At 46.2% G+C, this 12,895-nt stretch overlaps 2 protein-coding genes across 15 annotated transcripts in view; one reads left to right on the plus strand and one right to left on the minus strand.

The window, feature by feature from the left end:
- Positions 1 to 7,651, minus strand: Oard1 (O-acyl-ADP-ribose deacylase 1). Of its 9 annotated transcripts, none has more exons than XM_028766768.1 (6): positions 6,725 to 7,593; positions 5,907 to 5,986; positions 5,405 to 5,549; positions 2,979 to 3,037; positions 1,913 to 2,025; positions 1 to 564 (listed from the first exon to the last, which is right to left on the minus strand). In XM_028766768.1, the coding sequence occupies exons 2-6, from the start codon at positions 5,943 to 5,945 to the stop codon at positions 462 to 464; spliced, it is 459 nt and encodes a 152-aa protein (XP_028622601.1). In that variant the 5' UTR covers positions 5,946 to 5,986; positions 6,725 to 7,593; the 3' UTR covers positions 1 to 461. The 9 variants fall into 9 exon arrangements, with proteins under 9 accessions (XP_028622601.1, XP_028622600.1, XP_028622599.1 ...); XM_028766767.1 differs by having other exon boundaries at positions 5,907 to 5,983; positions 6,450 to 7,592; XM_028766766.1 differs by having other exon boundaries at positions 6,450 to 7,591.
- Nfya (nuclear transcription factor Y subunit alpha) overlaps positions 7,106 to 12,895 on the plus strand; it is a 23,136-nt gene continuing 17,346 nt past the window's right edge. For 4 of the 6 annotated variants that reach the window (XM_028766753.1, XM_028766756.1, XM_028766758.1 and 1 more), the window contains exon 1: positions 7,107 to 7,210. The gene's annotated coding sequence lies outside the window, so the exon portion shown is untranslated. Of the gene's footprint in view, positions 7,211 to 11,725; positions 11,840 to 12,895 lie in introns of those variants that run through there. The other 2 variants (XM_028766757.1, XM_028766755.1) reach the window with 2 other exon arrangements.

The raw sequence follows: 12,895 nt of genomic DNA on the forward strand, positions 1-12,895 counted from the left end.
TCAGTGAACCCAAGAGAAAAGTTTATTGTTCCGCTCTTGATACATTGTGATGTCGTAACTAAAAACAATCATAATCCTTTCCTATGATGATTTTTGATGACAGACTAACAACCAAATGCACAAACACAAAAGATGGCAAAGAATCTTAGAAGTTTACCCTTCCCACAATTTCTCTTCAAAAGAAAGAGAATTAGAACCAATGCTGCCACCTAGTGGCCAGCCAAACAAATCCAGTAGTGGCTAAGCAAAGCAGGCCCTAAACCAGCTTACCTACTACCTGTTTTCCTGGCTAGTGCTTGGGGGCAGTGCCCTCCCTATCCTCTTGGAGTACAGAGACCCACCTCTGGCCTGGGACACAGACTCCCTCACACAGACAGTCCTCTACCCATACGAGGTCCCACAGCTGCTTAGTTCCACAGCTTCACAGACGACACAAAAGACCATGGGCTCATCCAAGATCTTCAGAGTGTGTACACAGTAATTTTGATGTCTGTGGACTCAAACACCTCTTCGAGAATCGCAGATACATTTTCCCACTGCAGACGATCTAGTCCACATCCAATCCTGAGAACAAAAGAAAACACCGTCATTCTTGGTCTTTTAGTTAAGATGAAGTGTGAAAGAACAACCCTCCACTGGTTATAATGAAAGCACTCAGGAACCCGCTCCCCCTTCGGGCTCTAACCAAAGTTACCCGGGCTCACACCTGTAGGAAGTCATGATGAATCTCCAGGTCGACTCTTGTGCAGTCACTCAGGACAGCTCTTGGGTGGCCTGCATATCTCTTTGCTTCCCAGTTATCTCTAGCTATTTCACTCTTTGACACAAGGCCACTACCCTAGTTACCTTCTTTCAGTAAAAATGAACTTGGGTGGGTGGGGAAACGTCCGTATGTTTAAAACGTACTTAAATGATAGAATGCTAAGGAGCATGCGCAGGAGGGCGGGCCTCAGAAAGGGAGCCGCGGCGGGATGTCCGGAGATGGTGCTGGCTGTGGCCCGAGAGTGAGATCTCTGTAACAGGATGGTCAACTCTACCGCCTGACACTTTCCTTCTAATATGACACTGCATTGATCCTCAACAGCCCAAAGGACAAAGGGGAAGCTTCAAACTGCCAATTTCACACAACAGCAGGACAATCAAATTCCCAAACACTGACTTTAAAAAAAAAGTTTCTGATACACAAGCCACGAGGATATTGAAGAAGGGATGATGGGCTGGAGAGAGGCCTCTGGCTGCTCTTCCAGAGGACCAGGGGCTCAATTTGCAGCACCTACATGACAGCTCACAACATCTGTAACTCCAGTTCCAGCGCTCCAACACCCCTGGACTCACATGCAGGCAAAACACTAATGCACTCTAAAACATAAAAAGGAGGGATGTTGCGGTCACACTGAAAGTCACCAGCTTTGGTCAACACTGACTGAAAACTACTAGGGTAATAAGAAAAGGGGTAGAGACCAGGTCGTCAAGAGGAAGCAAAGGGTCACTGAAGACCAATGTCATATAATCGAGGCCATCCTGACTGCTACCCACAGGAAGCACAAGCAGGCATGCATCATGAAAGGCAGAGGTCAGTGACAACTTTCCTAACACCAAATTCAATGTGAGGAGATCAGCTGCTCAGTCTCCATTCCGAGATGCCACTGCTTTAGGAACAGAGCCCATCGCTTCAAACACAATGGCAAGAATTCAAGCCTGGGCACTCCCCACAGAGGAGCTGAGGCAGGTGCATGCCTTCCTTCCATTATCTAACTGTGTCACTCAAGTCAAGCTAGAAGACAGGTAGGCTGTGGCAGCACCGCCACTCAGTGGGGAGCTCTGACAAGCAGGGACCTCTTTACATCTACACTCTAGGCTTGGCTTGGAAATTACAGATGAAACTTCACCAATCAATTCGGGATTCCCTTGCCTGGGCATGGACAGGTCAGTGACGCCATTCTTCAAACAATGGGACTTCATGGCCTCTAAACTCTTCTGTAGGTTCTCATACGTCGGCTTGTGTGAAGCCCGTTTCTTTGTAATCTGAACACAAAAGAAAAGAGTCGAGTTCTCATTAGCTCCATCTCCCAATACAGCAGTCAACAAAGAATCGATCAGATTCCTCTACATCCTGGAAATTCCAAGAATAAACAGGGCTTTATAGATTAATTCACCCAATTCGTTTAAAGCAGGGATGGCAACATCTTACAGCCGCAGGAAAATCCATCAGTGACTGAGAAACAGACTCTGCTGAGTAACGAGGAAAACCATGACACAGCAAAGCTGAACCCACTGCCTTGCTTAACCAAGATCACTGGTGAAGGGGCACACGGGTGCCAAGCCCTCATACTGCCTGAGCAGCCCCTCAAAGTCTGTCCATTAGAAAGCATGCTCCTTTGCTTTTTGTTTCCCTAGAAAAGCAGCAGCAAGAGATCGTTCTTCTAACTGAAAAGCAGTCTTGGCTTTTAAGACCCCACTTGGCAGGTTAGTGTGTCTCCAAGTGTTTGCTGTCCAGAAAAGGCTTGTTGTCGACTGGCTCTAAATCACCCTCCACCAAATGTAAGCAAAACGTACCTCTTCTGGGACCAAAGACAGGGTGAAAGATAAAGAATCCTTCATTTCCCGCAGCAGGCAGCAGAGGACAGGGCATTTTGTGGCTCTTAACAGAGATTAAAGGCCTCAAGAGAGATTTCAGGGAAATCTCTTTTGAGATAGGGTTTCCTCTCACTATGACTAAGAAATAGCAGTGGATTGCCAAGATCTGCCACTCTTAGACCCCAGGCCCATAGAGGACAGCAGTGGTCTCACCATGGAGCTGGGGCAGCCTAGTACACCTGCCTCAGTGCTTCAAGCAGCCAGCACCTCTGGAGCTGAGCTGATGGAAAACTGGGAGCTGTTTGGCATTCTTTGCTGTCTAGGATGGAGCATCATGACCAATACAGAGAAGTCCATCTATTTGCCAATCTACCCAGTATGAAGATTTGGCCCCATCTTACCAAGTAATATATATATCGGCCATCTCTCTTCAGAACAGCCACTTCTCCAGACTTCTTTTCTAAGAGAAACAGTTATTTAATAGTAAAAAGGAAAAAGAATGTCTATTTCCACCCTTATGATAAAACAATTTTTATAGACCTGACCATACTTAACCCAATTTCTAATGCACTGTGATCTGCCCACTTATGTCTTAAAATTGTCTTAGAATGGACTACTATTCAAAAGTTGTCAAACAAGTTTATTCAACAAGATCTGTGTGTGTGTGTGTGTGTGTGTGTGTGTGTGTGTGTGTGTGTACAGGTAGGCACAGACAAGAGGTCAATATTGAGTGCTTTCTCAATTACTTTCCAGCTAATTATTAAAAGTATTTACTTTCATTATTTTTAAATTATGTTCATGTATGTGTATGTGCACAAGTATAGGTGCCTGTGGAAGCCAGAGACATCAGATTCCCTAGAACTAGAGTTACAAGCAATTGTGATACCCCATGTGGATGTTAAGAATCAAATCTGGGTCTTCTTCAAAAGCCATACACGCTTTTACCCACTGAGCCATCTTTCCAGCATCCTCATCCCATCTAATATTTTCTTTCTTTTTATTCTTCTATTTTTTGAGCCAGGGTCTGTCACTGAAACTGGAGCTCCCTGAACCAGCTATACTGGCTGGCCAGTGAACCCCAAAGATCCACCTACCTCCATCTCCCCAGGACTGGAAGCAAACATATTTGTACCTAGCTTTACAAAAATAAAACAAACTCAAACACTTGAATTCTGAGGATGAAACTTCCGCCTTCATGCTTGTTCAGCAAGCACTTTATAGACTGAATCACGCCCCTATCCCAACAACAGCCTTTCTGCATGTTGTATTAAACATTATAAGGAACACTCCCCCTCTGCATCCCACTCTCTACTTCTTTATGCAGCCCTGGCTGTCCTAGAACTTGCTCTGTAGACCAGGCTGACCTCGAATTTACAGAGATCTGCCTGCCTCTGCCTTAAGACTGCTAGGAGTAGGGGTGTGTGCAACCACATGATGCTATGAGAAACATTTAAGGCCTTTAGCTTTTACATTATCTATTCAGAAACAGTACCATCATTTGCTTTTTGTTGTTATTTGTTTGTTTCCCCAAGATAGGGTTTCTCTATGTAACAGCCCCAGCTGTCCTAGAACTCACTCTGTAAACCAGGCTGGACTTGAACTAACAGAGATCCACCTTCTTCTGTCTCCTAAGTGTTGGGATTAAGGGCATGCACCACCACCATCCAACTTAATGTCATCATTTAAAATAACTGTAACCAAAAGCAGTAAGCTGCTTTTGTCCAAGCCTAGAGTCATAGCAAATGGTAGATATTCTTAGAGGTCTGGAGAAGTAGCTACTCTGAAGAGGGATGGGATGAACTAGTCTGAGATTGTTTCAGAAACTCTAGATGTACTGTAATACACAGTTCTGATTTAAAGTCACTGGCAGAAAGTGGTTTCCAAACTACTCTTCACAGGTCTAAGTACACAGCCCCGGCTAGCCTGAAACTTCTTATGGACATCAGGCTTGTCTTCAACTCACTGTGATCCATCCCCCTCCATATCTCAGTCACTGGGATCAAGGTGTCTGCTACCACTTCTAGTCCAAACCACACTTTGAAGAGTAAGTTGAGAAAGCCTGATGTAGTGGCTCATGCCTGTAATGTCAGTCTTCAGGTGGCTCATGCCTGTACTGTCAGTCTTCAGGAGACTGAGCCAGGAAGACTGCTTAGAGTTCAAGACAAGCTTATGCCACACAGCAAGAGGCAGGCCAGCCTAGGCTACACAATGAGACTCCTTCAAAGAAAGAACAGAATAACAGTTAGTACAGGAGCGTCACCTCCAAAGCATATGGAACTTGAGAAGCCCTTCAGTTAACCAAAGTTTGGGAGAAGTGAAATATTTGGGAAGAAAAAAATTCTTGAGGGTTTGGGGAGATGAGTTAGTTTACTGCATAATGCACGAACATGAGTCTTGGTGTGGTCCCTAGCATCCAGAGAAAACCTAGGTGTCAGGTCCACACTGTACAGGCCAAACCGGAAAAACACAGTGGAGGATGCCCAGGACTAACCCAATGGGGCTACATGGACAAACTATGTTATTAAGAGACGCTGTCTCACCCTTAGCCTCCTTACAGGTATGTACCTGCACACTGCAAACTCATACACAAAAAAGGCAAGAGACTGGAAACTCTGACAACTCTGACTGAGTGTGGTAAAGATCCATATCAGAGGCCAATCTTGAGGAAGTTAAAAAACTGCAGCAGCAGCGGCAGCAACAAAAAGTCCCTAACAGTTAAAAGCAGTCACTAGAAATCTCTTTGATTGTACATGTATGCAAAGCACAATGGAAGACCAAACCAGGCTTCGGCCAGCATGAAATAGGCTACGACGCTCTCAAAACTCACGTTGACTTAACAGTTCCTGCACCCCTCCAAATCTCTTCTTGAAGAGAACAGCTATTCCGGCACCCATTCGACAATCCTCACTGATACAGTGGGCTAGAGAGTCTGTTTTGGGGCATGCGAAAAGATCTCCTTTCACGTAAGTGATCTAAAAACGTGCAAAGGAAAAACAAAGGTTAAAAACGGAAAACTCTTTCTCCTTTCAGATCTTCAACAGAGCCCCACCCCCACTGTCTCGACCCTGCTTCTCTGACACTGAATTAAAGACAAACCTCCCCATCTTAAGGAGTTAATCACTATATTTTAAAGTATCTGTAAAAGGAAAGTGAGGGATGGTTGTTATCTGCCTAGGATTGTATTAGCCTTTCCTAAGTAAATCAGCTACAGAGAAACAAACGGGGAGGAGTGAGAATCCAATTATTGGTTTAATTAAAAAGTGTTTATGCTTTTGACCTCAATTATTCTGAATTTCGCTTCACCGATAAATTTAATAGCTGTTACGCACTCGACTTCCTTCTGGATCTTCATTAAGGCAGCTGGCCATGATACTGAGTCGCTATTTCCAGAATTTAAGAGTTTCTTCTGCTAATGAAAAGAAAAAGCAAGTAAAAACGCTCAGGCAGCCTGAACACAGCGTGTTCAGATCACCCTGACAACCCGCTTAGTTTTCCCCACCGCCTTAAGGTATTATCTCTGAAAGTGAGTCCACTCAGCCTCTAAGGGGCAACATGAAACAGCTTTCCAGGAGCGGAAGCAAAGGCGGTCCCAAGACACTCCTCCTTACTTCAAGCCTTCTCCTAGCAGGGTAGGTTTAGGACACTCCAGTATTTTCCCAGAGAATATGGCTTAGAATGGGAAATTGGCCACAGGCACACTGAGCGGCAATCAGAGTGAACAGAACTCAGGTGGAGAGAACAGCTTCTCAGGGAAAGGTCTCGGAGGTGCAGGAAGGATAAAGTCTGAAAAGACTTCCCAGTCTCTCCTTCTACCCTAAGGAGGGCAATCCTGGGATCCCGTAAGAAAAGTGGGTGCTAGGGTCACCCTTCACCTGCAAAGGAATCGGCCGTCAGCAGGCCCTCCTCCACGCAGGGAAGGGTTCGAGATGAAACCCTCGTAGGTGGGAAGCAACAGAAGAGCCCCGACACAGAACAAATCCCGCCAAAGCCTTTTGATTGTAAGCACTCAAAATGGCCGTCCCCATCCCTTAACGGGGCGGAAGTGAGCCTCTCTAGCTAGGTAGCCGCGGCCGCTCTCTGTAGTAAAGGCTTCAGAGTTTCCGGCGGTGAATTCCGTAGTCTCCCGCGGCCGCTCAGGCATGCGTACCGTGATGCCGACCCCGACTTGAGAAGAAGAGCGCTTGCGCATTTGTCCCCAGGGGGGTGGGTCCCAGGGGACGCTTAGAAATAGGTAGACAGTTTTTAAAAAAAGGGGGGGGCGTGTTAGCGCCTGCGTAGTATATAACTCAGGGAGCTGTGTTAAGGAGAAGAGTTCGGCGCTTGTGGAAGGCGCCTGCGTAGTCCTCCGGCGGAAGGCGGTGTCAAATCCAGGAAGTGGGTGTGGCCACTGGAACGCCTGCGCAGTGCTCATTCTAGGGGGCGGGGCCAGGTTGGCCGGGGTTATGGGGCGTGGTCTCGAAGGCGCTTGCGCGAAGGCGGTTGGAGGGAGGCCCGATTCCCCTTTGTTCAGATTCGCCATTTTGCGAGGCAGCGGCAGTGGCGGCGGCGGCGGCGGCTGGAGCCTCTGATTGGGTTTCGGGGTCCGGTACTGGAGCCAATCAGCGCGGGCAGCGAACCGGGGGAGCGAGGCACGGTGAGTATGAGGAGCCAATATCCAGCGGCCCAGAGCCGGCCCCAGCGCCCCGATTGGCGGGTCTCGCTGACCACTCAGGAGAGGCCCAGGCGTCCGTCGAGCCCGGGAGTCGAGCCGAGGCTGCCCGAGCTGGGTAGCCAGCAGCCCCGGCTTGGTGTTTGTGGAGGCCTACCGGGGCCGTCTAGCGTTGGGATGGCGCCCTGGAGCCAGGCTTTTCGGGACCTGGATCCTCTCCGGGTGCTGGTGGCAGATGTGCTGCTGGTTCCCGGTCCGCGGGTCCCGGGAGGTCAGGTGGCTGACCGCCCAGCCACGGGCCGCGGCGGTTTTCCCACGTAGTTCCAGCCTCATCCTACGACCTGTTCTTGTGTCCCCGCGTTCCGGGCCCCGACGAGCCCCGCGTACCCTTAGGCTCTGCGCAGTTGGGACTACAGATCCGGAGCGAGGCTAGGCGGAGACGCGCGGCGCGGCCTCCGAGACCCACCCCGGGGCCGTTGGCGCGCCCGGCGCGCCCCTCCTCTCGGCCCGCCACCGGGGCTCCGGGCCGGCGCCGTTACCACCCCTTTCTGGCTCGTCATTTCCTCCCCGCTCAGTCCGCGGTGTCGGCACACCTCGGTGCTGGAGCCCAACGAAGCGGTCTTCCTCTTTTTGCTCCGTATCTCGGTGTTAGAAACCTTGATGTTTGCAGAACTGATAACCGTGTGCATTCTTAATGATTGGGGGCACACATCTCGCAGTTCCTATTATCCACGTCTCCTTCCTTGATCTTTCTCCCATGAATGCTCTCTGGTTTTGTTTTCCTTTCATCTTTTTGTGACAGTCTCCACTCAGTAGCTCAGCCCACTCGTGTCTATTAATACACTTTGAAATCCCGCGCGAACGTTTTCTCAACTGATGTTTTAAAACTTACACATGCTTAGATTTTCTTCCCCTCTTCGGGCGACAGGAAGTCTTCCAAGCAAGGGCTGCTAGCTATTAGTCTTTGGTGGGCATCACTAAAGTGCTGCAAGGGGGAGAGGGTAGGGGTAGGAGTCATGCCTGCTCCGTGGAGATTGACTGATGTTAGTGTTTCATAGGGGTCTAATCCAGTACGGAGAAGTGCTGTTTGCTTGAGAAAGCCTATTTTCATCGCCACACTTTTGATTGAGTGTTGGAGGATAATGTCCTCGGAAAGACTGGAAAAAAATAACTGGAACCAGTAGTGCGGTTGGACGCAGGGAGGGCCAGTACTACTGAGTTTAGGCGGGAAAGTCCAGTTTGTAAAAACCGTGGCAGATCTTACAAAGGAATTTTTTGAAAACAGTTTTGACTGGAGATTAAAAGTGATCTAGAATGGATTTCTCCCCTAACCTTGGGGAAAAAGGTTGCTAACCTGAGGATTCTTTCTACCCCATAATAATAGCTGGTTGTTTTTTTTTTTTAAAGGAAGAAAAAATTTTCTACCTGGGAGAGGGAAATTATTTTTTACTCAGGTGAAGCCGGGAGCCGATTTTCTGTGTGTGGTGTCTTAAGTCACATTTGCTGAACTTGCAGTCAGGTGGACTGTGGGTGTGAGAAAACGAATGCGATGTGCCTTCCAAGCCAAAACGGCTGGATTCACATTTTTCTTTAAATTGTTTTCTAAATTCTCTTATGTTCTAGTTTTCTTTTTTCTTTTTTTCTTTTTTTTTTATATTGCTATAAGCACCACACCAAAAGCAACTTGGGAGGTATATTTCATTTTCCACCATGAAGGGACGTAAAGACCAGAACTCAAGCAGAAGCCAAAGAAGGGTGCTGTTTACTGGCTTGTTCTTCATGGCTTTTACAGCCTTTCTTAAGCTTGGGACTCTTTCGATAACACCGATAGGTTTGTGCCTTCCCACATTGAGGAAAATGCCCCACAAGCTTGTCTACTGGTCAGTCTTAAGGAGGCATTTTCTCAGTTGATGCTTTCTCATACTGGAAGACCCTAGCTTATGCCAAGTTGACAAACGAGTCAGCACACTTCTTACATCTGTGATAGTAAACGGACTGCATCAGCACAGCTTCAGTCTTTTAAAGAATATGTTTGTCTTGTCTTTGGACTGGGTCTTCTAACTTTGGTTGCTGTTTTAAAAATGGATGTATCTGTCCACTTCAAAACTGCCAAATGTTTTTGTGGACAAAAGGTAGCTGTCCTCTGGTCACTGTGACTCAGGCCTGTGGAGCCTCCACTGGTTCCTCTGCATCTGCAGTTCAAGAAAAAGTAGTGCAGACTTCTCTTTCTCTAGACACAGCCCAAACATTTTCCCTTTGTTTGAAATACTTCACCCTAGACTCTCATCATCTGGATAAGCTCTCACACTTAAATCTAATTCACAGGACACACATTCCTTGTGGTTTCCCCAGTGGAAAGCCCCTGTCCCCCAAACTCCATTTATTTATCTCCCTTTATGGTCTAGTAGATAGTCCTGCTCCTTTTTACACTTAAAGCCTCTTTGACGTTAGAATCTTGGGTGTGTTTGGTGGTGGTGGTGGTGGTGGTGGTGTTTTTTGGGGTGGTTTTATGTTATATCATTAGTGGAGAAAAGGAGCAAATTTGGAGCAGTCTGGTGTCTGTGATTGTCCAGTCAGGTGGACTGTGGTGATCGTATGCTCATTGCAGTAGCACTTCTGAGCATTTCAGCTTTTGAACATCTTTAGATAGATTACCTTTCTAAGTGCCTGCCAACTGCCTCTGGGACATGTACATGCTATGGAAAGAGAATGTCTCAGGCCAGAATAAATCCATTCTCATTCGTATTCTCACTTTCAAAAACACATTCACAAGTTTGTGGAAGAGCTAGACAGACTAAATCCAGCTGGCTCAATTCTGTCATAAACTTGGGCAAGAAATGCTTGAGGAAAGGAAGTGTGTCCCAGTTCTGCTTGCTGAGGTTGACAAGGAAGGAGCATGTAGCACTGGAGCCAAGAAGCAGGCACCATGCGCAGCCTGAGGGTTGCGCTCCAAGCTCTGTCACTCCCTTATCAACTGTGACTGCTGGATTTGAAGCTGCCTCTGTTTTTACTCTTCAAAACACAGTAGGTCTCAATGGCCTGAGAGTGGAACATTTGTTTCAGCAAAATAAATGAATTAGATCCAAATGTTCCTTTACAGCCATTCCAGCCCTTGAACCGACTTCAAGCTCCATTCTGCTTTTAATCTGATACGATGCAGGTTTAGGAAATTCAGCCAAGAAGAAAGCTTTATAGGAAAGTGTCTTGGGACTAGTGGAAGTGTTGAAATACAACGGATATTAATATCTGTTTTTACATCAGAATGTAATCATTGCATATGTGTGTGTTTTGGTGAGTTGTTAAAGCTCTCCAGAGCTGTACAGTCCGCACTTGAGACTTCTGATCATCTCCAGAACAGCTCCTCCCTTCCCTCCCTCCCTCTCTCCTACTCAAGGAACTCAGATGTGTTTTCTGTCTAGGCTACTATTAGCAGAGGTTCTTACCATGGGGCCATGCTTCTATATATTGTAGCCTCAGTTTGTTAGTCTGGAGACAGATACACTGTTAGACACAAGGTAAAATTTGGGAACATTTGGGTGGACTATGGTAATGTAGGTTTTTGTTTTTTGGTTTTTTTCCAGTTTTTTGAGACAGGGTTTCTCTGTATAGCCTTGCCTGTCCTGGAACTCACTCTGTAGACCAGCTGGCCTCGAACTCAGAAATCTGCCTGTTTCTGCCTCCCAAGTGCTGGGATTAAAGGCGTGCGCCACCACCGCCCGGCTAATGTAGGCTTTTAACCCCAGCACTCAGAAGGCAGTCAGGTGGATCTCTTGAGTTTGAGGGCAGCCTGGACCATGCAGCCACCTGTCAATACTCTCAAGTGCCCTCACCTTAAGTAAGGGAAACATTAGTTTCCCTAAGGGAGCCACTTAGTTTGGCTGGCTTTCCATATTGGACCTGGAGTCTCAAGCATCAGCTCAGTCAACTGGCTCAAAAAGGCTGGTGTAAAATCAGCAAACAGAGCCAACTTTTCAGCTGACGGGATTAATATTCAGATTATAGAAAGAGCTCAGAAATTACACACAAAATTATCTAAGCAATAAACAAGCAAATAGATTAGGCAGTTCTCAAAAGAATACAAATGGCCTGTAGATGTGTTTAAAAATGACATACTGAGCCATCAGGAAAATGCAGATCAAAACTATACTGTAATTCCTTCTCACACCAGTCAGAATAGCTATCATCAAGAAAATAGAGTGCTGGTGATGATGGGAAAAGCTCTTAAACATCATGGGTTGGAATAGAAGTCAGTTCTGCCACTCTCGAGTGTTTGGAAATTGGTGTGTTGGTCATAGTTCTTCAGGAATAGAACAGAGACATGACTCTGTGTGTGTGTGTGTGTGTGTGTGTGTGTGTGTGTGTGTGTTTTTTTAAGGTTCTTATAAGTAATCCAACTAGTCCAGCAGTGGCTTTCTACCAACAGAAAGGCCAAGAATCTAGTTCATTAGGCTGGATATTTTAGTTTCAGCTGGTCTTCAGTGTATGCCAGAATCTAGAAGTACAGCTGCACAGCTGGTGAAGGAATGAACTTGCCGGCAAGGGCAAGCGGGCAAAGGGCAAACACTTCTTCCAGTTCCTTTATATGGACTGCCACCAGGTGAAGCCAGATTAAAGGTAGGCCTTACCGTATCAAATGATTTAACTTAGAAAAATTCCTCACAGGTGTACCCAGCTGCTGGGTTTTAGCTAATACCAGGTGTATCAAGTTGACACCAAGAAAAGCCATCACAGTGTAGACCCCCCCCAAAAAAAAAAAAAAACCACCACTATATGATCCTGCTGTACTGTCTTGGGAGTACACCTGAAGAAACTAGAGTCAACGTATACTAAAGGCATGGTAGGTACTTCATTGCTGTGTCTTCACCAAGTTAGGGAGTCTGTAGGTACCAATCAGTGAGTGACCTGGTAAAGAAAAAAATGTATGCTCAATGTATTACACATTATGTTGTTTGTAGGGAAATGGATGGTACTGAGGCTTTATAGTAAGGGAAAGATGTATTCAGAAATATAAATACCAAATATATTCTCTCATATGCATAATCTAAAGACAAGAAGGGGATTATTTGTAAAGTGAAAAATGGGGTCAGAGTATTCAGACAGGTTATGTATATTGTAAAAACTTACAGATGAAAACCTTTGTTTTATAAAGTGAACACATGCTAGTAAAAGTAGCAATCAAGCTTGCATACGTTGCTCAGGAGGTAGTGAGGAAATCTAGTTATGTTGCCATTCATATTATCTTCCCTTTGTAAGTCCGTAAGTTCAAGTCAGAGCCAGAAATCTGTGTATTGAGTAGTGCGTTGGAACCCACGATGCAAGCACAGTGGTCTGTTTTCGTTGTGAGTGATGAGCCTGATTGTTATTTTTGTTGACTAGTTCCCCTACATGGTAATGCAGCAATTTCCAGACAGTGAAGTTGAAAGAATGTTATGAATACCCATATACCTACTACTTAGACTCTGTAATTACCATCTGCCAAGTTTAACGCTGGTTCATCTCTCTACAGACTCATTTTATTTTTTATTACTATAAAAGTAAGTTACTACTGGGGGGAAATCAAGATATAGACCCAGAAAAAAACACTGTCTCATCCAAGTCCTGAGGACTGATCAGTGCTTGGGTTGTGAGATAAGACAGGAGCAGCTTTTCCAGGGTGCTGTGGCTCTAAAG

The sequence above is a fragment of the Grammomys surdaster genome, unplaced genomic scaffold (genome assembly GCF_004785775.1).
Source record: "Grammomys surdaster isolate TR1022 unplaced genomic scaffold, NIH_TR_1.0 169, whole genome shotgun sequence".
Classification (NCBI taxonomy): Eukaryota; Metazoa; Chordata; class Mammalia; order Rodentia; family Muridae; genus Grammomys; species Grammomys surdaster.

Excerpts from the sequence above, each read along its gene's own strand:
- Oard1 (XM_028766764.1), bottom strand. The coding sequence starts at position 5,945 with ATGGCCAGCTGCCTTAATGAAGATCCAGAAGGAAGTCGA. Across the intron at positions 5,550-5,906 it reads AAGATCCAGAAGGAAGTCGA|ATCACTTACGTGAAAGGAGA; the intron begins GTGCGTAACAGC and ends GCACGTTTTTAG. Across the intron at positions 2,026-2,978 it reads GCCGATATATATATTACTTG|ATTACAAAGAAACGGGCTTC; the intron begins GTAAGATGGGGC and ends TTTTGTGTTCAG.